Below are 22,940 nucleotides of genomic sequence, written 5' to 3' on the forward strand. Positions count from 1 at the left end.
CAATCAGAACACAGGAAACGAGGATTACCCCCCCTCCCCCCCCCCTCCCCACCCAGAAGCTCCTTGTTTTCATCACTGATGATATTTAGAAGTCTGCTTTGACCACAGCAATACATATCGAAGTGTTACTCCCAGTTTTTTTTCAATTTAATTCTAAAATGCTTTCACTGAGACCTTTTTCAGGCTACATGTGTTTTCATATTTTCTTCTGGGAACATTTCCTGTTTGGCTGCACCAAGAACTCAATAAAAGAAAACCCAGACTTTATTATAAGTTTGATAATAAGCAGATTCTTTTCGTTGATATTCTTTCCATAACTTTCTATTTTTCTGTTAAAAAAAAAAAGTTTATGACGGCTCCTAATATCTGTCGTTTTAATGTTGTTTAAACGAGCAGCAGAGGATTTTTTTTGTTTTGCTTATCATCCCTAATTTCCCAACACATCATGTGCTTACCTTATTCATACTATTTATTAATTCATGGTCTGTATGTTTACACTTCTAAAGTAGGCTTACTCTTCTTTGTTGGAGATGCCTGTAATCATTTGACTTAGTTAATGTTTAATCTGCAGTGGTCAAATGTATTGTCAGCATAACCTTGATTCCTTCAGTTGAGGTAATGATTATTCTTTTTGTCCGTGTCTTACTGTGAATTTTAAGCATAGGCTTTTTACTGGTTTGCCTGATTTGTTTGTAACTAATATAAAGCGTATAACTGAGATATAAAGAAAAAATGGTGGCATTATTTGTGTATTTAATCCTGCCTCTTAATCAACTAAAAATAATAACAATTTTACACATCGATAACTTTTTACTTTTGTACAGGCTGTTGTGGACTCCTATTACATCAACATAACTTGGCTTGTTTATCTTTTGTTGTGTTTTACATTCAATTCTTGATTCCATTTGTAGGCTATATTTGTTTTAATTTTTTTTCTAATGAGTGATTTTGGGCTATTTTCTTGTAGGTTCTTAAATCATTCATATAAGGCTAATAACACTAGACTTAGAAATTGCTTATCATCTTTGTAAATATGCTTCTGTGAAAGATAGTCAACTTGCCTTGCATCTTTTGCAGAGGCTTTGGGGAGCAGGACTTATTCTCATGGTTTACAGTCAGTGCTATTATTAGGTCTACAAAATGGGGAGGTTGTTTAGTTATTTTAACACAACAACTACAAACGCTCAAGCCTTAAAACCAATACCCGGGAAACCTCTTCAACTGCGGCATGTCTGTGTGATGAAATAGGAGAGAGAGAGAGAGAGAGAGAGAGAGGGTGAGAGAGAGAGAGAGAGAGAGAGAGTGAGAGAGGGTGAGAGATAGAGAGAGAGGGTGAGAGATTGAGAGAGAGAGAGAGAGAGAGGGTGAGAGATTGAGAGAGAGAGAGAGAGAGAGAGAGGGGGGATAAGAGAGAGAGAGTAGAGAGAGAGAGGGTGAGATATTGAGAGATAGGGAGAGAGAGAGAGAGAGAGAGTAGAGGGAGAGAGAGTAGAGAGAGAGAGAGAGAGAGAGAGAGAGAGAGAGAGAGAGCGCATCCTCTGCGCCCGCCGGACGTTGGTTCAGACTCTCCAAGGAGGCTGCGATGGAGACAGGATGAAACTGACGGGGTGTTTTTGGGAGGAAAGTGCCCCTGGGGTGTCATTACCTGGCGGCTTTCCGGGGTGTATCATCACCAGAACCGTTTATTTAAGGAAAAAAATGGAGTGTATTTCAATTTTCTCAATGCCAGAGGATTATGGACCATTACAATAACGACCGGCGGTTTCACGGTTTGGATAACTGCCTCTGTACTCTGTTTTTTCTTCTTCGTCGTTTTTAACCTTATTTACTCTTGTCAACACATTTTCTACGCAGACGTGTCAAAACATTTCCCTCTCTTAAAATGTTGAATTTAGCGCTTCCTGGACGTGAAGGATATTCGTGGCACGTCATTTTTTTGTTGTTGGACATGAGGGTGTAAGGTGCACAAACCTGTGGACGGAGACAGTATGATACAATATTTTGACATAAGCGTTATTTTCTGTGTTACGCTCTATTGCGCATGCCTAGTGGTGGATACAGAACGCTGCCCGACGCCACTTCACTCCGTCCTGGCCGTGATGTAGGAGCAAAAGTGAAGGGAGCCGAGGACTAAATAATGCGTTGGCAAAGTGGCAGCGTGGCAACTAAAGGATTCGTCTTTAGATCCTTCGCAAAACGAGATTGTGCCATAAACTGAAGAATGTCAGGGACACCAAATGCAGAGGCTGAAGGAGTAGTCTCCAAAGTGCAAGTGAAAAGGGAGATCAAGACAATCGTGGAGAATTTGGAAACCATCCTGGGAGACCTCAAGGATGTAGCCAAAGAGCTCAAAGAGGTAAATGAACAGGAAACACCATTGCTCGTATGGCACACGTGTTTTGTGATTTCTAGCACTTTCTATGCAACCTTGTCTGAGAAGACATGGGAGGCATGTGCCCACTTCACTGGGGCCCGATGACAGCACACACACACACACACACACACACACACACACACACACACACACACACTCAGTCACACACATATAGCCATGCACCTCCCCTGCACACTAATATATGTGATCATCATCATCAACCAACATGAGAGACATTTGGCACAGGAGGATGTGAGGTGTGAAAGGACAGGACAGCCTCTTCACCCTGACTCACACAGGCTTCAATGAGAAGTGAGAAAAATGTAATCACAATGAATATTTCATGGACAAGTTGGTTCAACCAGGAGAGCACTTTTGCATCCCGTTTCGTCATCTAAATGCTGACTGTTGTTTGCTTGGAATTAACAGAACAGTTGTCTCTCCCTCTCACTCTTCATCTCTCTCAATCGCTCTCAATCTCTCCTGGTGGCTCGCTCTTTATCGTCAAACTCTCATTGTCTTTCACCACATCTGTCTGTATTTATCTCAGCCAATCATCTTCATCCTTTCTTTATCGCTTGTTGTCTGCCGGCTTTCCCCCCTTCTCTCCACGGAAGCCTTAAGATCAAAACTCTCAGAGCTGTCAGATTCAAATCTCAGACGGGAGTGTTGAATGGGAGTCAGGAGGATCTCTGAAGGATTTTGGGATTATATGGAAATACCTCCTGTTTTTGTAAAAAAAAAAAAAAAATGTATTTACAGCAGATTGTTCTGCTTCTGTGCGGGGACATATTTCCTTCACCGCATGTTGCTGCTTAAAATCAGTGTTTCCTCTCATGCCAATCACTGAAGTCCCATGCTGCCACCCCAGTCGTACTAACCTGCAGTCTTACCTATTCTTGTGTTTACATTCCTCTAGCAGCCACACACCAGGCATTTGACCTGCTGTGCTCAACCTCTCGCCACAACATGACAGGCTGTCAGTCTCATGAAAACCTACAGTATTGCTCACAGGGTCTAGTTCTTACATTATGGATGGGTTGTCCACACAGCATCTGTCTTCTTCTGCCTCTACGCTTTCTTTTCTCCCATGTCTCTTAACTTGATCTGAATTAGACCTCTTTTGTGTTTTACAGCCATTTACGGTGTCTCAGAGCGAGCAGCAGAGATTAATGGGAACATGAAGGACGTGTAATCTGCCTATTGTGATTTTCTCTGATGTGCCCCCTTTTTCTTTTTCTTTTTTTTTTAACAGGAAGTTGTGTAGAGGATCAGTTTCTCTGACGCTGCACACACTAAACGCATACCTCAAGGGGGTTCCATTATCAAAGCCGGTGTTTGGGGTATAATCCATTTGAAATGCAGTTATCTGTTATAACTCACAGACAGGGCTGGAACCGAGCCTGGCTGTGAGGAGTGACCCTGCCCAGATGCTTGGCACCGACACTGTCGCTGCCTGGCCTACAGCAGAGGCTGCACACTGGGATACAGATAGAACTTGTGTTTGTGTGCGTGTGTGTGTGTGTGTGTGTGTGCGTGTGTGTGTGCGTGTGTGTGTCACAGTAAACTATCCATTTAAAGACTGGATGGAGAGTTTAGCTCCATTGCATTTTCTGCCCAAACCTTCTATCTTTTGCTTTATCTCACCTTCCCAGTCACTTCTTCCGCCGCTCTCAGTTTCTCTCCACACCATCATCTTCATTTCTTCCTTTTTTTTCGCCACACACTGTTTGGACAAGCTTTTCAAGCCCTTGGAGGATAGCAGTGGGGTTTTTACGGTGGGCTAATGCGCAGGATACGTTAAAAAGGCCATCACCGATTCAGAAAATGAACACGAGAACATTGTCATGTCATGATTATTTCATGACAGCTGTAAAGCGAAATACATTCACTCTCATTTCTGGTGACCTTTTCCTCACTCTTACTGGAAGTGTTTTTCAGCTATGATAAAAATGGACTTAGGCATGCTCAGCTCTACTTATATCCGACATTCTTTGGGCTCACTGTGTGCTGGATCCTCTGTAGTCAGGCGGCCAGTAATAAAATGTCCAACTGCACTTCAGTTCTGGGCATGGAGGCAATAATAACTCCACCCTGGGAAGAAAACCTTCTCCAAAGGGAATGATTTTGGATAGGTCTCTGAAAATAGCTGAAAGAACATGGACATTTTTATCACTTATTATTTCCCAACAGAGTAACTTAGATCTATGTCTGTTGTGTTTGTTAAACTTATTTTTTTAAATAATTAAATCAGATCCCTGCTTGGCTTCTGCTATTTTTACATATTGTTGTAGCACTGCAAGCATAAATGAATGGTAGAGTAACTTTCTCCACTGATGTGTTCTGTAGTCATTCCTTTCTCGCTCTGAGATTGCTGCATTTCTATTGGTGAATATGCATCAAATACAGGTAAGCATCATACTCTGAAATAATGTGTGTTTGTTGATTTACATGCTATGAGAGTGTATGCCCAAGAAGAGCATACTCTTTGTACTGTCTCAGCTGTCTCCTTACAACTATTTCCAGTCTGGTTTTCTGCCTTTGGCTCGGCGAAAAACAAAACAAAGTCCTGCTCCAAAAGTTCTTTAATATCTGCCTATGCAAGCTGTGAAAACACATTTCCTCTTGGAAGACAAAGGACATATCTTTGGATCTAAATATCATCTTTGTAACCAGAGTCCTGAGACAGAATCTCATTGACAATTCCACGGCACTGAGCAGAGCTTTTCTTCCATTTTCTCTTTATTGCAATTCCGTTATTATCCATTTTATGACCTGCAGCCAGCTGTATTCACAAATGACCTTATAGTTCAAGTTTGCAGATTCATTCAAAAAACTCTGAAAGATCTCTGTTTGGGTCATCGCTTTGCCAGAAATATTCACATTTCTCTGTCACAGTGTATTTCTTATGCTCTGTCTCTTTTTACTCCCTGGCACAGTGGGTAAATTATTGCACCGCTGGAACTGATTGTGTTTGCTCCTTAATGAGGTGTTTTTGTGTTTTTTTTTTTTTTTTACAGAGTTGATTTCTGATGAGATGTTTCTTACCCGCTGCTCTTTTAAAAATGTCTTTTCTTTACCTCTCTGTCATACCAAGGTTTATTTCTTGGAATTCATTCATGCCATGATGAATCGTTTCCTGCTCTGTTTGTGAAGAACTTCTCACTCTTCCCTCTTATAGAATTCATGTCAGTGTCATATTGTATTAATCACTCTCTGAATGTTGAGTTGTACTTCACTTTTGCCGTATTTGCACAACTCTTCTTGATCGCCGACTTCCTCATTTTCTGCAGAATATAACAAGCACTTGTGCTGTTTTTATAAAAAAAAAAAAAGGAGATCGACAGTCTTTATTTTTCATATCTGCCTTTTTCTATTTGTTAAACCCTTTGGGATTGATGTGTCAGCTGCTCTCTCTTTTCTTATGCTGAGGACGTATTGTTTATCAGTTCCTGACACTGGTTTTTGTAACATCACTGACAGTTTGGCTTACAGAAAAAGGCTGGTTTCCTTCCTTGTAGTATATCACTTAAATCAGAGTCTGGCAGGCTCATGGGTGTTCCCATAAATTTTTTGCGTTATTTCTTTTCTCCCTGGTCTGGTTGTCATAGAGATATCTCTCTTAACCTTAAATCTCATTAATCAAACTCTTAAATCAAAGTGTAGCTTCCCTAAATTTCATACAATTGAGTCCTCAGTTCAGTCTACATGCACTTGATGAAACAAAGACATCAGCTCCTTACAAGAAGGTATTTTTCAGCTACCACTTTTTGACCCTACGCGTTTCAATCCAGGTCATCATTCTTTTCTCAGTAGCCTGCTGCCACAATGTTTTCATTGCCTGACATAGCTTTAGGTGATATTTCTTCCCCTCGTGGCAGATTGTTTATTCTTCCTGACCTCCGCTGTCACTGTAACGTTTCCTCTTCTTGTCTCCAGGTTGTTCATGACATCGATACCCTGACTGGCGACCTGCAGCTGGAAGAGGACGGACTGACGGACAGCTCCAAGACGGACACGCTCAACTCCAGCTCGAGCTCCACCACCACTACTACCACCGCTTCCAGCCTGGAGAAGATGAAGCTCTTCCCTGATGACTGTATCTTCAAACTACCTGCACCCATCGCCCCGGCCCCGGTCCACCCTCATGCAGTCCTGACTGTACTGAAGAAACCCCACCCTCCCCTACCCCCACCCAGACTCACCCCGCTGAGGGCCGAGGAGCACAACATTAAGAATCTGCCTCATCCAACATTAGTGTTGTCAGGGAATATATCCAAGGCTGCCGGGTCTGTAATGAGGAATGGCGGCGTTTTTCCGTTGAAACCAAACAGGGATTTATTCTCCTCCACGCCATGTTTCATTTCTAATGACGGAATCTCTGAGTCGGGTCTTGTACCTACATTACCCAGACCCATGCCTCTTCTACGCCACGAAAAGAACAAATGCCCCAAGGCCCCTGGCAGGGAATCTCGTGAAAGGGAACGTGTGCGTTTTAGTGAGAAGGTCCAGTACCACGGCTATTGCCCAGACTGTGACCTTCAATATGACGTGGACGACACAGAACTTCACATACAGGCCGAGCTCAACGACCTGAGGCTCAGTCCAGTGCATTGCTGCTCTTCTTCCCCTCCTCCTCCATCTCACGCTCTTCCTCATGACCTGATGTTGGAGAACGGGGGCCTCCCAATGAGCCACAGTTTCCCCCCAACAACGAACACTCCTCTGCCTTGTGTGCCTCCTCACCCGCCTTCCCTAAAGCCCCAGAAAACAATCCTTCGTAAATCAACCACTACCACGGTTTGACGCAGAACCACTTGTTCCGTCTACCCTAAACATTTTTGAATCATTCATAGTGTTTTCCACTTTATGAGTGCTTTCTACTCCAGCTGAACTTTGGATTTCCAAACAGAGGGGAAGAGTTGGAAAATAGGAAACAAAAGGATGGATAAAAAAGGAATGAAACAGAGACAAAGCCATCGCAGCGGGCACTGAGATGAACACAGGGAGATCGGGAAGAAGCGGTAAGTGTTTGTGTATATGAGTGTGTTTCTCATGTAGGGCAAGGGAGGATGAAGTAGAGCAATTCCATGTGTGGATACAAGTTTGTTTGTGTACTGGGTGTACGCATGTGTTTATATTTGAGGACGCATTAGCAGGCGTATGTGTTCAGAGTGTGATGTTTTGTAGGCAGTGAGCATTCACAGGAAAATGTTTGGGGACCTAAAAAAGTTCCAGAGAGACTGCTGACGACACTTAAACTAAATCGTATGTGCCTGTCTGGCAGCTCCTGGTGCTAACGAGTTTCAAATTTAGGAAATTCTTTCAGAGTAGCCTCTAATTTATTCATGTCCTTCTGGATGTAACAAGAAAACCCGCTTCCCTCAGATTTCATCAAAAGCCCTGAAGATCTCCCCCCCATACACTGACACCTACATCTTCAAGAGTAGCTCTCCCAACACTAACACATTTGCATGAATCAAGTCACTGCAGACGCATTGTGACACGGTTACCTTGTCAAGATGAACAATTAGGGTCAAGAGATTGTCAAGTGGGTTCCTACTTAGTCTTCCTTCATCAGTCCCACTTCGCTGACTTGTGAAAGAATCAGAATGAGAAATGAGAGAAGAGTGTCGGTGTCAGGTAGAGCGAGAAGTCTAGTTTGAAAAGAAAAATGCCATTTTGACAGAGGTAAAAAAAATCAGCTATTTCTAATTGAAATTATTTTATATTTCATTTTCTAATAAAAGTCATGTAAACCAACTCAATTCCCATTTCTGTAGAACCCCCTGTTTCATTTACTGTTACATCGACGAGACTAAACGGACAGTAAGCTGATCATTTAGGCAGTAATAATGTAAGTCTTTATTTCCTTAGGGGGGCCGTCAATCAGTGAAATGTCACACCTGCTCAGTATATGTGAGAAGTTGTAGTCTCCACTTTATTGGCTCTTATTAAGAGGCATATGTAATAAAAGCTCTGTGTGTCCTCTGTTCGTGCGACCGCAAATTCAAAATACGTCTGGGAATATATTTGAAATGCGTGTGTCCAAGAATCTGCAATTACTTGTATCCGTGTTTCTGTGCACGTGTCTGCGTTTGTGCATTCATAGGTGTGTGTAAAAGCACATGTCAGTTTGGCAGACTTGGGGAGACAGCATACCCTGGAGTAAGATGAGAATAGTAGCACCTTCCTCCCAGCTATGCCCTTAATTAGCTGCATGAGACTACCAAAGATAACAGTACTGCTTCAGATAGCTTTGTACCAACACTAGCTTTAAAAGCTGTGAGCTGCTGCTGCTGCTGCTGCTGCTGCTGCTGCTGCTGCTGCTGCTTCTGTTACTGCACCCTTTTTCTGGGATAAAAACAGGGAATAAAGATGGAGAATATTTCTTTTTTTGTGTGTGTGTGTGTATTTAGCGTTGTTGGGATGAGAAGCTTAGAGGTTCAGGCTGAGAAAATGAGGGTATAAAATAGCACTCACTTATGACTAAATCCAATGGATGACCTTGCTGGCCTTATGCATCTAAAATCGGCGTCTGGATTAGGGATCAGCGGATATTCAGCCATGAGAAAAATGAGAAAGAGAGTTAGGGGCTCAGAGAAGAGAGAGAGAGGAGGGGGGGCGGGGGGGGGGGGGGGGCAAGAGGACGATGCAGGAAAGCAGAGACAGAGGAACTGTAATGCGGTGGAGACTGAAGCTGATTTGACTGTATTGTGTTTCTTGCTTCTTGGGGCTGCATGTTTGTCCTCAAGATGATTGCTTTCAGTGTAGAACATTCCTGTATTTACTGTGTATTAATGAATCTAAAGGAGTCTGGCAGCAGCATGATCACATACACACTCTCTCTCTCTCTCTCTCTCTCTCTCTCTCTCTCTCACACACAAACACACACACAAACACACTCAGCCTGAGCAGAATGGAGTGCAGCCAGTATCATCGATAGACGCAGCTTATAAGGGCTTTTGCTGTAGTGCACTATGCAATCGACCGAGGACATTGACACAGTGGCATTGTTTGATTAAGTGAGCACATTGAAAAGTAAAGGCTTTGCATATTCATGTCGCTTATTTTTTTAGCATAGCTTTTGAGGTCTTCAGATCAAACACACACAGTAAGATCCCCTCTTTGTTTCTACGTACAAACATCACTGTGCTCTTGCTAACTTCAGTGTTTCTGTGCCTACGTTTTGTTTTTAATTAAAAAATAATCCCCTCCGGACTGTTCGATTTGTTGTCTGTAAGAATCATTTTAATGACTTTCGTTCACCAGCCACCACAGCAGTAAATCTAAAACACACAACAACAACAAAAAACACCTTTATGATGTACACAGGTTACAACACAGCATACGAGAACCAACGTTGATTTAAAAGCTTTGAAATCAGGGTGACACGTGCCGATACTCGTCGGTCAAATAAAAGTTAATAAAATTGATCTTCGTACTACAATTATTGCTGGAGCTTTCTTTTTGACCTTGTCAAGCCTTCACTCTCGTCATGCATCTTGATGTTTGGTTAAGTCGTGCCAGAAAATCTCACTCTGCACTTTCTGAGCTATCAGAGCTGTGTTTACATTTCCTCTTTCCAACCTTTAGAGGCATTCATGGAAAAAAATGCCAGAGGACCTGAACAGAAGCAGCTGTACCAGAACTTTGACTTCATAAAAGAAAGATGTTCTGACTCAGGAACATTAAGCAGAGTTGCCAGAGCAAGGACCGACAGTATATAGAGGCTACTTCCTCATCACAGCATTGTGTTGGCCCTATACAACATGTCCTCCCCACTCTCCCCACCCTACCCAACTCTCTCCACCCACACTTTTCAACTTCTTTCTTCCGTCCTATCAAACAAAGGCAAAGGGCCATAAAAAGCCTTGAAAAAAAAAAATCTGGAAAATGTCTAATCTTACCAGTAGGATCAGACATTGCCAGCTGTAAATGGGCATATATTGCATATTTCATATTTTGAAGACACATTACTGCTGGTACATAATAAAAGTATTAACGATTCAAGCCCTATTCGTGACAGGTATTGTTGCGCTCAAACAATAAATGTCAAGTCACATTCTGTCACATCCTTCTTAACCTTAACAAGGTCAAAGAAGTTTAAAGTATTTATCAGCCATCTCTAATGTGTGCAGAGGGTTATTTGACAAAAGAACACACTAATGTGCGTGCATTTCCGGTGCGCACGGTGAGAAGTGGAAGAACAATTTTGACATTTGCCCAGGCTGACAAAATCACATTGTGAAAATGTGCCCCTGTGATGTGGATACGGGGGTATTTGTTTGTTAAATCCATGACTTGTTATCTGATTGTTCAGCGCTCCTCTGACCACAGGGTGTAGGAGTTCTTCTCTGTTTTGGTAATGGCTATCTGAGCTCCAGGGCTCCAGGCTGCAGAATAAAGTTGTAATGGGCAGGGAGGAGGTGGATCTTCACCGCCTCCATCATGAGTCAGAACTGACTCAATTGTACTGACCTACTCCCTACAGCTCAAAGCTCTAGTTCAGAGCCCACCTCCCTCTCTCTCTCTCTCTCTCTCTCTCGCTCCCTCTCTTCCTGTCCTGCTCCCAATGACTTGCGCTCTCTCACCCTATCTTAATTTCTTTCTCTCCCTCTCCTTTCGGATGATGCTTAACTCCCACTCGGCAGCAGCTGTATGCATAACAATCACTCCGTGCACATGTATCTCTATGTACATGTGGGTGGGGTTTCTATTAATAAAACACATCTGACACGTTGTACACCAAACACCTTTGGCAACGTTTCCATACGTATCTTTAATCTATCGCTGACTTGTTTTTCTTTCCGGATCTCCAGCATCTGGCACTTCTTACCTTTGAATCACAAACGACCTTCTGGGGGCGATAAAAATCTACTCCTGTTTGTTATGCACCTGCTGATGTGTGATGGTGTGTGCAGCGTCTCGATTTAAAGCTTTAGTGTTTATGTTTTCACTGACGTCACTCGTGCGACACCTCATCTCATTGGGTTAATAAGGAAACCTGCTGCTTCCATAAGTAATTCTAAACCTCCCCGAGCCGAATACTTAGAGTGATTGATAGTTTGTAAATGTAAACCTGTTGCTCTGATTTGTTGTCCTATTATAACACAATACTCGTGTGTGTGCTAATAGTGCTTCTCCTGACTGTATTGTCTTAATCCCATTTCCCAACCTGGCATGTGCACAGCGTGCAATAAAACCTTGATAAATGTGTCAGAGTGAGACACACATTTTGTCAGTGAATATTAATTAGCTGTTGTTCCTCAGTCTGATTGTTGGTGATGATAGTCTGCCAAGAGACACAGTTGTCTATTTACTCATCCCCATTCTGCATGCATCATTTAATTTAATTTTGGTTTCCCTCAATCCACTAACTTTCATTATGATCATTGAAAATGGCAACGTTACAGGGAGAGCATTAAACAAAACAAAAGCCAAATAACTGTGGCGTCCCGTGCCAGAGGCATTACATCTGTAATGGAGATATTGTATGCTAAGTTCATTAGAATACAAAATAGATATGACCTACATTCCCAAACATCAGAGCATTCAAAAGTAGATCTGGTGCTCACTGGGCATGGATAGTGGCTTGTCCTCTTTATCTGTGACTCAGGCAAAGTCATGATGTGGGAAAGTGTGTGGGCATGTGTGTGTGTGTGTATGTTCTTGTCATAATGTGTGTGTGCACGCTCAGATGCATACATTTTACATGTAAAAGGGGAAAACGTGCATGTTTTTAAATGTGCATGAGCGTGTAAGAAGGCATGCAGCCATGTGTGTGGGGAGACTGCTCAGTGAAACTTGGCAGGCTTTTTGGGGGTGAAGCAAACTTAATCTGAAGATTTCATGCTTGTTTGGAGTTTAAAGTTAGAGGCATCAGCTGCACCTTACACAGGGAAGGTACGCAACTCAACAACAAGATTGGATTTGTACATTAAGAGCCACGGCGGCCCAGATGGGGTCTTCTGCTCATTGAACCACTCCAGTCCAGACCTGACTGAAAAGATGGCAGCTGTTCAAGGAGGGACTCGAGGTTCTGAGATGGGTTTTTTTTTAACCCATAGAGGATAAATGACTGTTTCATGACTTGTGTATAAGTATCTGGATGGTTTTCTGTGTGCAATGATACATATATATTTTTGATTTTGCTCAGTAAAAATCACCTCACTGTGCTGTTTCAGTTTTTTTTCTCCTCTGTACATTCAGATTCTCAAACTTATGTTCTTCCTCTTTTTCCTCTGCAGGGCCCATTGAGATACAGGAGAAGGGACGCTTGTGTCATACACCTTTCCGCCCTGGTTGATTTGAGGTGGGAGGACCCGGAGCGGAGGCCAATCATCCACCTTTTTTTAATTTATTTTTTTACACAAAGCATAAATAACTCTCAGCCACCAGGAGATCATCCAAACAAATTCCTATTTTGACTTTGAGCGCTGAACACCCTGCAGGCTGAGTAGTGTGCAAGAGCAATGTTACTGTGAATCTAGTTTAGGAGAAAGGGCAGTCACTAAGTGTAAGAGCATACAGTTAGGAGATATTAAGAGTTGTGGAGGTGATATTTTTGTTTCATAGAAATCATTGAATTAATGATTGGAATGCTGCTGAAACCCTATCATCAAAAGTAAAGAGGCACGTTTAGGTGGAGGTAGAGGATGGGGTGAAATGATGTCAGCCAGTATTTCATTGATGTCTTTTGCTCTGTGCATACTCAGATGGAAATCAATAGCGCCACTCAACCAATGGAATTTGCCTTTTAAGAATTGTAATTGCTTGTGTCTGGAGAGCCCGCCAGCTCTGCCTGGGAGCAACATGCTGCTCTGCTGGACTGCAGATAAGGAGAAAACAATACATTGTGCCATACGCACAATAACAGTCTTTTTTTTTCTTTTTCTGAGAGACTAATGGTTTGAAATGAATGGCGATGTGGTCACTGATCTGTGTCCAGACATTATCTCCATCATACATCAAAATCTTTGTGCTCAACTGGCGACATGCAAGCTATGTATTGTTTTTTTTGTTTTTTTGCAGAGATACAGTACAGTGGCATAGTTACAGCTTTAAAGGGTCATTGAAGAAGTAATAATTTGCATCAAATTTTCTTTGTATACAAACACATATGTACATGTTTGATATCTCTATATTTCAGGCATTTTTATACAGAGACTTTAACATTTAAAGAGATGATATTTTTGATATTGTGTTGGATGACTGAGGTATCTTGACGAAAGCTGACATTCCTTAGAAGTACTTTGTTTTCAGCAGGGCATAGCAGGATGAGTTATTTATATGAATATTAAAGGGATGGTGCCCCTGAAGTCCCAAAAATTAAAAAAAATAAAACAAATCTGTGCACAAGTTAATATCTTGTGTACACAAATTGATTATTTTGTGCGCAAAAGTGAGATTATTACTTGTGAGCAGATCATAAATTCCTTGTGTTCACAATATATTGTGTTGTGTGCAAAATATGTTCATGTTGTGCGCACACCTTCTTTTCTTTTACTTTTTGGGATTTCATGGGATGGTGTTTGTAGGGATGAAAAATAAGTGCTCGAGTATTATCACTTTAGAGAACTTTGCAGAGTGGGCCGTGGTTGTGAGAAAGAAACCGTAAGGCGAAGGAGATAAAAGGCGTTAACCAAATACCTAGTTGTGCTTTATCAGACAGCGAGGCATGGAACTGAATGAATGCACGACTGACTCTTCACTTTGTCCTGCCATCACTGTGTTTTTCTATGCATTTCCGTGGAGAGGCTCCAACATGCAGGTAGCTGTGCTCTCTTTGATACACAGTTAAGAAGTATCCCATGTTAATTCCTCAAATGATGTCGGTCAGGTTATTTCTGGAGCCACTACTTGGCAAATATCCTGAGTTTTATAATATTGCTTAGGACAATGAATAATTGGTAATAAGAAACATGTCATATTGTTTTAGTGAAGCACTTGTCAAACCCAGAGTCAACATGACAAATGGAGAAAACCAAATTTAAAGGGCAGAATATCAATCTATGTAGGGGAACACATTTCCATAGGGCATTTTTGGATCAATAAAAGGGTGGGAAATAAATAAAAAATACACACAGCCTCTCTCTACATTCAGACTGGAGGCACCACACTTGTAAACTCCACTTCCTTGTTCTCACTGGACACAGAAACTGAATTCATTAACGAACAAAAAAAACCCTAGATCAATTTTTAAGGTGACTGGAATGTCAGTGGTATTCTGTTGTGTGTCCACAAACTGTTGGAAAATAACCTGTGAGAAGTAAATACCTAACACTTGATGTCTGTGTGTCTGTGTAGATCTTATGTGCTGAACAATCATTTCAATAAGTGTTTATTTCCGGATGTTTTATTACAAACAGAGCTCTTAAAATTCATCTTTCAGAATATCACTGCTCTGAACTGGGTGTCATACAGGAAATGAAACGGACTGCAAATGGTCACCCTTAATCACAGTAATACCGAAAAGCTGGTGTGAGCGAACTTTTCAGAAAGAAAAATACATTCAGCGGCCCCAGCAGCTGCATCGGTTAATTGAAGATTAGTGTGATGAGATAGCTGGCTGGCAGCGCTAAAGACCTCGATAAGATATTCTAATGAATTCATAGTGGCTTGTCAGGCATTCGAACATAGGCTAAACCCAGCCGTTCAATGCTATAAAAATGAAGGACGGGGGTTACAGTAACAGGGCAGTGGTGGCCAAGAGGACAGAGTACCGAGACTGGAAAGTCAAAACATCAAACCCATGAACTGGAACATCTGCATAGGGAAAGTACATGCTTTAGTCTTTGCTGTGGTACCTTTGAGCAAGGCATGAAAAGTAGAAAAAGTCTGTGGTTGAGCAGGATAGCTGTAAGCAAGTCAGAAAAACAAAATGGGCTATATTGTTTTTTTTAAAGGTTTATCTTTGGGCTTTCTTATGCCTTTATTTAGAGAGGACAGTGGATAGAGGCGGACATCAGGGAGAGTGAGAGTGGGGAATGACATGTGAGGAAAGGAACCAAATGTCTGATTTTGAATCCAGGGCGCCCGCTTGGAGGACTGTAGCCTCTGTACATGGGCTGCACACACTAACCACTAGGCTACCGGCACCCCAAAACAAAATATTTTATGATCAATTAATCACAACTTTTTTTAATAATTGGCGCCATTGCTGATGTATTTTTCCACCCCAAAGCAGCATTAAAGGAAACAAAACATTAATTTGTAATATAATTAATGTATTAGTGGAATTCATCCAATTCTCTGACTGAACTTCTTTGACCATTAAGGAGCTGAATTATCATAGTGAACAGAATTATAAACTCGAACTCAAACGCATGCTCCTTGTGGTATTTCTGTAGTTTTCACCTTAGACTTTAAAATGCTGTTGTCGGTTTCCAACATATTTTGTTCATCCTGCAGATGGAAAAATGATGTCCAAATTATGTCCGTCACTTTCTGCCACAGCAGATTCAATATAACAAAGCTCCTTTCAAAAATATGATATATTGAGGAAGTCTGTGACATTGGTGCAGAGCTTCTCTGTTTTCAATATTATCCAACATGCTGGGGTAAGCACAATTGTTTCACAGTACATTAAGTATGCAGTGTGTAGCTTTATTAAAGGAATATGCAGAAAAATATACTCAAAATAAAAATCAGACTATCTACAAATACTTTAAATATCAAAGCATCAGGATAAAAACATAGGGCAGGCCTACATTTTATCTTGGCCAACTGGGTTGTGCCATGTAGGATAATTGAATAAAATAACCTAAATCCTACAGTCATTACTTGACTAAATGTCAAGTAGTTTCTCCATCTTACAACTTTTTTTCCTCTTATTTTTTTCAGTTCCAGTTACTTTTGATACCTACAATTGGTAAACAAAATAATTATTGTGTTAGGAAGTATAGAGTAGTCATAGAGACAAACACTCCACAAATAGTTAAAATAGAGTTTCTTTCACCAAATCCAACACTTGTTGCTTACATGCCAATTAATTCATAATTATAGTTCCTAAATAACATACAGCAGCTTTCTTTTTTTCATGTCAAGTATCGTTTTCTTTTTTTTTGACGGGGTCGCAGGCTTGCAAAATAAAATAACTTACGGTCGCCGAGAGGGTCAACTGTGCTGTCTGACTTTTACTTGAAGTACAATTCTCATGAAGGTGTGCATGAACGTACCACATATCCCTATGATATAATATATTCATATGTACTGCAAGCTGTATATCTAGGCCTACGTGCAAATATGCTTCATAAAGTAATGTGTTACAGTTCCATCTGGTTCAGTTACAGTTCATTCAATATTCACTCATCTGCAATAAAGATTTGGATCACAATTTACAGAAACACTTGAGTAGCATATAGGCATTGTACCATAATTTTATATACATGCCAATGCAACCTATTTGCATGTACTTTGTTCTATTCTAAAAATAATAATAAAAAGTTGTGTTTGATATTAATAAGTGATTAGTTATAAGTAAATATATGAGTTATAAGAAGCAGCATGTGAGTACAGTGAACAAAGCATATAGAACCCGAGTCTCGTAACGTTATGTTTACAAATGTTTATTTGATAATTCTTAATTATTATCTAAAAAGTCATAAGCATGTCCATCCATCCGTTCATGCAGGTGTAGCCTCTGTAGACTGTGTAGCCGCTGGGTGCAGCTGTATGAAGTGCCACCTTTCCAAGGGCAAAGACAGGGTGCGCTTGTTTTCCTTTACCGCACATCCGGATCTAATCGGTGTCACCATGACGATGGTACGGCTGCAACGATGACCCCGCCCACTCAAGGTGGCCACAAACGACACAACACGCACGCTCCCTGCCCGTCACGTGACATGGACGAAAGGAGGAAAAAGGAAAGGAGGAAGAAAGAGAGATAAAGAGAAGGGAGAAGATATTATCTACCCGGCAGGAGAAGGAGTCTCCTATCTAAAGGTAACACCGTTGAAATGTCATAAACTGTGAGCTTAATTCACCGATAGTGTCTGACTGTTGTGTTCGCCTGTGCACAGCGGTTTGGTGAAAAACGCTGACGCTGGATTCACATTAGTATTCAACAAAAGTGGGCAGATGCGTGAAGCTGTTTTTCCACAGAGGCTCAAGTTTCAGAAAATGTTCATTTGCATTCTCACGTTGAGGAAACTTTGAATGTAAATGAGGTCGTGGTTAATTCTCGTAAGTTGCCGATGTGTCACTCACATCGTGACCACTGGTCAACCAGACTGAATCACTGGTGCAGACACGATTATAGCTCGTAGAGGTGGAAAAAAAAAACAACAACTCATCTGTAACTCAGCTCTTAAAATAAGTGTACCAACGACTTCTTTACACTGCAGATTTCCCCTCAGACTTGATATAAGCTAAGCCAAAACACAGTCCTTGTTGTCGTCGCATGCAGTTTGTGCAGTGATAATAGGTGTGTAACATCTTTTCTCTTTCAGCCTTTCGGTTGGAGACGAAGGGGGAAAAAAAAAAGGGACGATGGGAGGAGGTTTGTTAAGTTATAAGATCCAGATGTGATGGGAGGACATGTCAGCTGGATATGAGAGAATAACGTGAGTAATTCATGTACCATAATGTGCAGATAGTTAGATTGTGTTGATAAAGTGTGATTGAATTAAAAAAAAAAAAAGCACAAATGTTAAAGTTGGAAAAACAAAACTAATATTTAAATGTATTAACTTACACCACTGTGTAGCCATACTCATCCAAATAACTAATTTATAATCGATTTAACTTGGATTAGTTGTTGCTTATACAGAGGGAATGTCTGAGCCCTGCTTTACAGCTGATCATGTGATGAAATGGCATAAAATTCCACCGTTTTTCCTCTTGTATAAGTTTGCTTTGAAAGCCGGCCTACATTAGCAATGGGGAATGACTTTGCAGTGGGTCTTTTTTTTTTTTTTACTTCTACTATACTACTTTTGTTCCACTTTGGCAAAGTTATGTCACCTGTACCATGTCTGGTTGAATAAAAGTGAAGTATGAGGACTTGCATGATTGCACAGGGAGGGGAAGATCGAGTGTGTTTAACAAACATTTGCTTCTTTATTTGTCCATGTCAGTTAAGTAACATGAAATATGAAATATTCTGTTGTCTTCTTCTTCTTCTTTTTTTATAGGTTAATATTGAATCTACTGAGGTGAGGAAAAGGAAGAAAGATGAAGCTGAACGAGCGCAGCGTGGCACACTACGCCACCTGCGACTCACCGCCTGACAAGACTGGCTTCCTTTTCAAAAAAGGTGAGCGCAACACAGCTTATCACCGGCGCTGGTTTGTCCTCAAGGGCAACATGCTCTTCTACTTTGAGGAGCGCGACAGCAAAGAGCCCATTGGCGTCATCGTCCTGGAGGGATGCACGGTGGAGCTGTGCGAGTCGGCTGAGGAGTTCGCCTTCGCCATTAAGTTTGACTGTGCGAAAGCGCGGGTGTACAAGATGGCTGCTGAGAACCAAGCGGCCATGGAGTCCTGGGTGAAAGCGTTGTCAAGGGCCAGCTTTGACTACATGAGGCTAGTGGTAAAGGAGCTGGAGAGGCAGTTGGAGGAGATCCAGGAGGCTGGAGGATCTAGCTGTGTTGGGGCTGGAGCTGGAGGCCTGCAGGTCAGGTCGAAGACCTCCAGGCGAAACCAGGTGGCACGTTCCAGGTCAGGAGCATCCTCTTCCTCATCTCTGTCTTCTGTGTCATCATCACCAAGTGCTGCTACCATGTCAGGCCCCTTCTCTGCCCAGAAGTGCCTCCAGGATGAGGGGCAGCTCATCTCCGAGTGCTCAAAGGAGAACGGGGTCACATGGAGCAAACCACAAGCTGCCTTGGCAAACGGCTTTGTTGAGACGGCGTGCGTGGCCTGGGAAGCCTTCGGAGACTCTGGGAATAACACTGTGACTGGTTATGGCGGTGATGGGGCGAGGGCTCCACCCGTTCCACCCAGAAGAAGAGGAGCTTCTTTGGAAAGCCCCGTCTCCCCAGGAACCAGCTGCTTCTCCAAACTCCACGACTGGTACGGGAAGGATGTGGAGGAGCTGAGAGTGCAGTGGCTGCAGAGTCAGTAAACTAACAGAGATGGATCGTCACTTTTATTCCACAGTCCAATCATTCCTTTTAAAACAGCCTGCAACATTACAGACTCCCAAGTGAGTGTCATTTACAAATTACAGTCTTATAACCAATTGTGAAAAACAAGAGAAAAATGGAGATTGATTCGAGATCTTGTCTGGCACAGGAGAATCAATCCGTCTTAAACATCAATACTATCCACTGTACAATCATAGACATCATAAAAAAAACACAAAATATGCTTGATTTTTTTTTTCTTCGCCACAGTTTTTCCTGAATGTTAAATGCCAAGTACAATTAAAATGAGAAAGTCGTTTTTAAAACGATGTCATTAATGAAATGTGTCAGTGTTTATGACAAGATGCCAAGAGTTTGGCTTTGAATGACCTTGTAGCAGATAATTTCTTATTGCTTGATGATTATGTTGCCTGTACTTAATTCAAGATTTATCTTCTCTTTTAGCTTCCAAACATACTTGTGGCATTACTTTGGCGTCCAGTTTAAAGGTGCTCTATGTAGATTTGATAGTGATATTTGAAAATTGGAGAAGTGAAACAATTATACGCTATATTTTGTGAAATTTATTTTGTTAAATCTAAAGATATAGCACAAAATGGATAGGTTGATATAGTGATACCTTGACTGCAGCAAACATTGGAAAAGGCAATGGAGAATCCTTTAGCTGTATGATGCCCAATGTTTTCCTTTTCTTGAGAGAGAGAGAAAAGAAATTCAATATTTAGCAGGTAAGCCAGGAAATTGCAAGAAGCAGTGGGATGATAACGATCTTTAATAAAAACAAAACAGCATTTTGAGTTTCTTTCAAGCTTAAACAACCTTAAACTGTGACGTTGATTTAATACATTGACCTGAAGAGAAACAGGGCTGATACTCTTGGGATGCAAAGTGTTGTGGGTGAACATTAGTCCAGCTTCTGCTCCATACTCCCGCTGGGGCACAGCACAGCCAGGGGGGCCCCGTGGCTGCTAAGGTCAGAGCATCCTCTCTACAGTCACTGGGGACTGTGGTGGGAGCTGGATGCCCTGCTCACAGCAACACTCTAGTATTTTTAGCTCTTGTTAGCCATCGGCCAGATGATGCCATGTCATAAGAATGCTTGTCACTTACTTCTCTATTGACTCTTGTATTTTACATCCTTCACTTTACAGGGCATAACACTTGCTTTAATTATCCTTAGAATTCATTTCAAATGATGTAATTGGATCATCTTCAATTGCCGTTGTGCATTTCATACAGCTGGTTTGTTTGTTACAGCTGGTTTATCTGAGTGATAAAGAATGAGTGTTAGACTACTCTACTGTAATGTATGTGAATATATAACCTCCTGGTTTGTGTCTAAATATTTTCTATTCCATGTTGGAAATTAACACCAGCAGTTTGGCAAAATGTACAATTTCACTCACTGTATATCTTTATCCAATCATATCATAACTTAACACTTTTGTTTTAATGTGCCTTATTATTTTTACGACTCTTTTAATCAAACTGTTACCTTACTACAGCGATGGGAGGGTTTTGACTTTTCCTCTTTTTTTATGGTGACTGTTCTGCTGTTTTGCTTTCGTGCTATAGCTCATGTCGTTGCAATCACTTTTTGACAATGGCTCTGTTCCTTCAGTCTGCATCAGTGCACAGCTCTGCTATTACTGGTGTACACTTGGCTTGTAGAAACGACACTGTGGTTACAGCGGTTTCACAGCACTATGTTTTTCACACGTTTTATCCAAAATGATGATTCCAGTGCCAATTTTATTCATTCCAGTCAGAAAATAATTATTGTATTAAGGATGACATTTCTGCTCTTTAGTTTTTTGATGTGATACTGAAAGGAATTTGTGAATGTGTCAAATAATCATATAAATGAGAATGGTATCTACCTTTGTTCAGGAGTGCCAAATGAACAATGCAACCTAAGTGCACAATAAACCTTTTTATCTATTGACTTACACAATTATGGTAAAGATTCAATGTTATAGTACCAAATATGAGAATTATTTAAAATGACCAATAATAATAAACACATTGTCCTAATATGGTACTATAAAGATGAAAACAAATCAATAAAAAATTATAAATAAGTTGTTAGCAGTTACGTTTTCTGTGATATCTGAAGTAATTTCATTATTCATTTTACAGATAAGTATTGCTTGTAACCAAGTTGAGGGTCACCTCAAATGTATTCTGTTCTACTCACACATTCTTGGTGCTGTTCAGCCTCTCTGTCACCAGGTGTCGCTGTGCCACAGCTTTAAGCTCTACTTTCAATCCCTTGAATGTAGGACCAATGAAAAGACACATTTTAGCTACACAAACAGCTGCTTTCTTATTTTTGTTGATAGAGGTTAAAATAAGTCTTTGGGTTATATTGACTTATTTATCAACACTTTTCAGTTATTCAACTGCACTATCCGCTAAACCTTTTTCAACTACTTTGAATTTAACTTCTGTTTCATTGACTGCATTATTATTTAGCTAGGTTTAGGAAGAAAACTGGATAAAACATTTGAGGTCTCATCATTACTTACATGACCTATCGTTAAGAAATTAGGCCAACATAACTACTTGCAATTTACTGAGGCCTTTATGGAACACCAAATACTTAAGATAACTTATTGGATTTGATACTGATTAGCTTATCACAAATTGTGTGCATTTCGATGAAAATATTACTTAATGTAATGTACAATTTCACAGTAACTTGTGTTTTATTCATTTATGATTGGAGCACTACTTTTTGCATCATTTTATTTTGCATTCGATAAAAGTGTGACTGATTCAAACTGCTTCATGTTGGCCTAATGCCGAGTATGTGGCCTAATAATGTGACAAAATTGCAAAGGAAGGCAAACCTAAGTTTATAAATGTTGGATTGAGTGATTAAACATTTCCCTCTAAAATAGTTACGAACTCACTCTCCACCACTGATCAAAAGTATATTTTGAATTACATCTACAACAGACAGATACATAATAAACACGATGCTTGCATGTTGAAGCATCAGTTATAATATTTATATAGTATTATTGATGTTATACTTATGGTATGTTCTCACCAAGCAACTGATTGGACAAGAGACATTCCCATTGTTCTCAGAATACAACACAACTGGGATTATTCACTATATGTATCACTCTGCATCAGCCTGGTTTCCTGACACCTGTTCATTAACATCACATTTAAAAGTCTTATTCTTGATTGAATAAAGTTGGTACCTCTAATTCACACAACATACTCTAATTTCACTGGTTCCATGATTCAAACTTACAAATAAATGTTCATACTTAAATAACTGCTCAGTGGTAACCATTAAGTTGTGGAACTATAGTTACTAAGTGGAGCAAAACATTATCAATTTTTAATGTATTTTTTTTGTGATCAATTTTTTATTGAAATTTTACACAAGATGCTTATACACATGAGCTTCAATGACAGAAACCAAAGACAGCATCATCAAACATACAAACTATTTACAGA

The 22,940-nt window shown here is 40.7% G+C and overlaps 2 protein-coding genes across 4 annotated transcripts; both read left to right on the plus strand.

Annotated features, from left to right (window-relative positions):
• Nucleotides 1-1,536: 1,536 nt before the first annotated feature.
• On the plus strand, nucleotides 1,537-14,664 carry prr16 (proline rich 16). The gene is made up of 3 exons (XM_061038693.1): nucleotides 1,537-2,356; nucleotides 6,314-7,398; nucleotides 12,625-14,664. Exons 1-2 carry the CDS (start codon nucleotides 2,222-2,224, stop codon nucleotides 7,178-7,180), a joined length of 1,002 nt encoding a protein of 333 aa, XP_060894676.1. The 5' UTR covers nucleotides 1,537-2,221; the 3' UTR covers nucleotides 7,181-7,398; nucleotides 12,625-14,664.
• A 2,610-nt stretch (nucleotides 14,665-17,274) lies between these two features.
• Nucleotides 17,275-21,544, plus strand: pheta1 (PH domain containing endocytic trafficking adaptor 1). 3 transcript variants are annotated; one of them, XR_009673129.1, is made up of 3 exons: nucleotides 17,275-17,801; nucleotides 18,511-20,356; nucleotides 20,480-21,544. XR_009673129.1 is itself a non-coding variant. In XM_061038668.1 (2 exons), the coding sequence occupies exon 2, from the start codon at nucleotides 18,551-18,553 to the stop codon at nucleotides 19,439-19,441; it is 891 nt and encodes a 296-aa protein (XP_060894651.1). In that variant the 5' UTR covers nucleotides 17,275-17,801; nucleotides 18,511-18,550; the 3' UTR covers nucleotides 19,442-21,544. The 3 variants fall into 3 exon arrangements, 2 of the variants coding, with proteins under 2 accessions (XP_060894651.1, XP_060894653.1); XM_061038668.1 differs by having other exon boundaries at nucleotides 18,511-21,544; XM_061038670.1 differs by lacking the exon at nucleotides 17,275-17,801 and adding an exon at nucleotides 17,833-17,940 and having other exon boundaries at nucleotides 18,511-21,544.
• The last annotated feature ends 1,396 nt before the right edge of the window (nucleotides 21,545-22,940 follow it).

The sequence above is a fragment of the Labrus mixtus genome, chromosome 5 (genome assembly GCF_963584025.1).
Source record: "Labrus mixtus chromosome 5, fLabMix1.1, whole genome shotgun sequence".
Lineage (NCBI taxonomy): Eukaryota > Metazoa > Chordata > Actinopteri > Labriformes > Labridae > Labrus > Labrus mixtus.

Coding starts and splice junctions, on each gene's coding strand:
- prr16 (XM_061038693.1), top strand. CDS start 2,222: ATGTCAGGGACACCAAATGCAGAGGCTGAAGGAGTAGTCTCCAAAGTG. Junction 2,357..6,313: donor TAGCCAAAGAGCTCAAAGAG/GTAAATGAACAG, acceptor TCTTGTCTCCAG/GTTGTTCATGACATCGATAC.
- pheta1 (XM_061038668.1), top strand. CDS start 18,551: ATGAAGCTGAACGAGCGCAGCGTGGCACACTACGCCACCTGCGACTCA.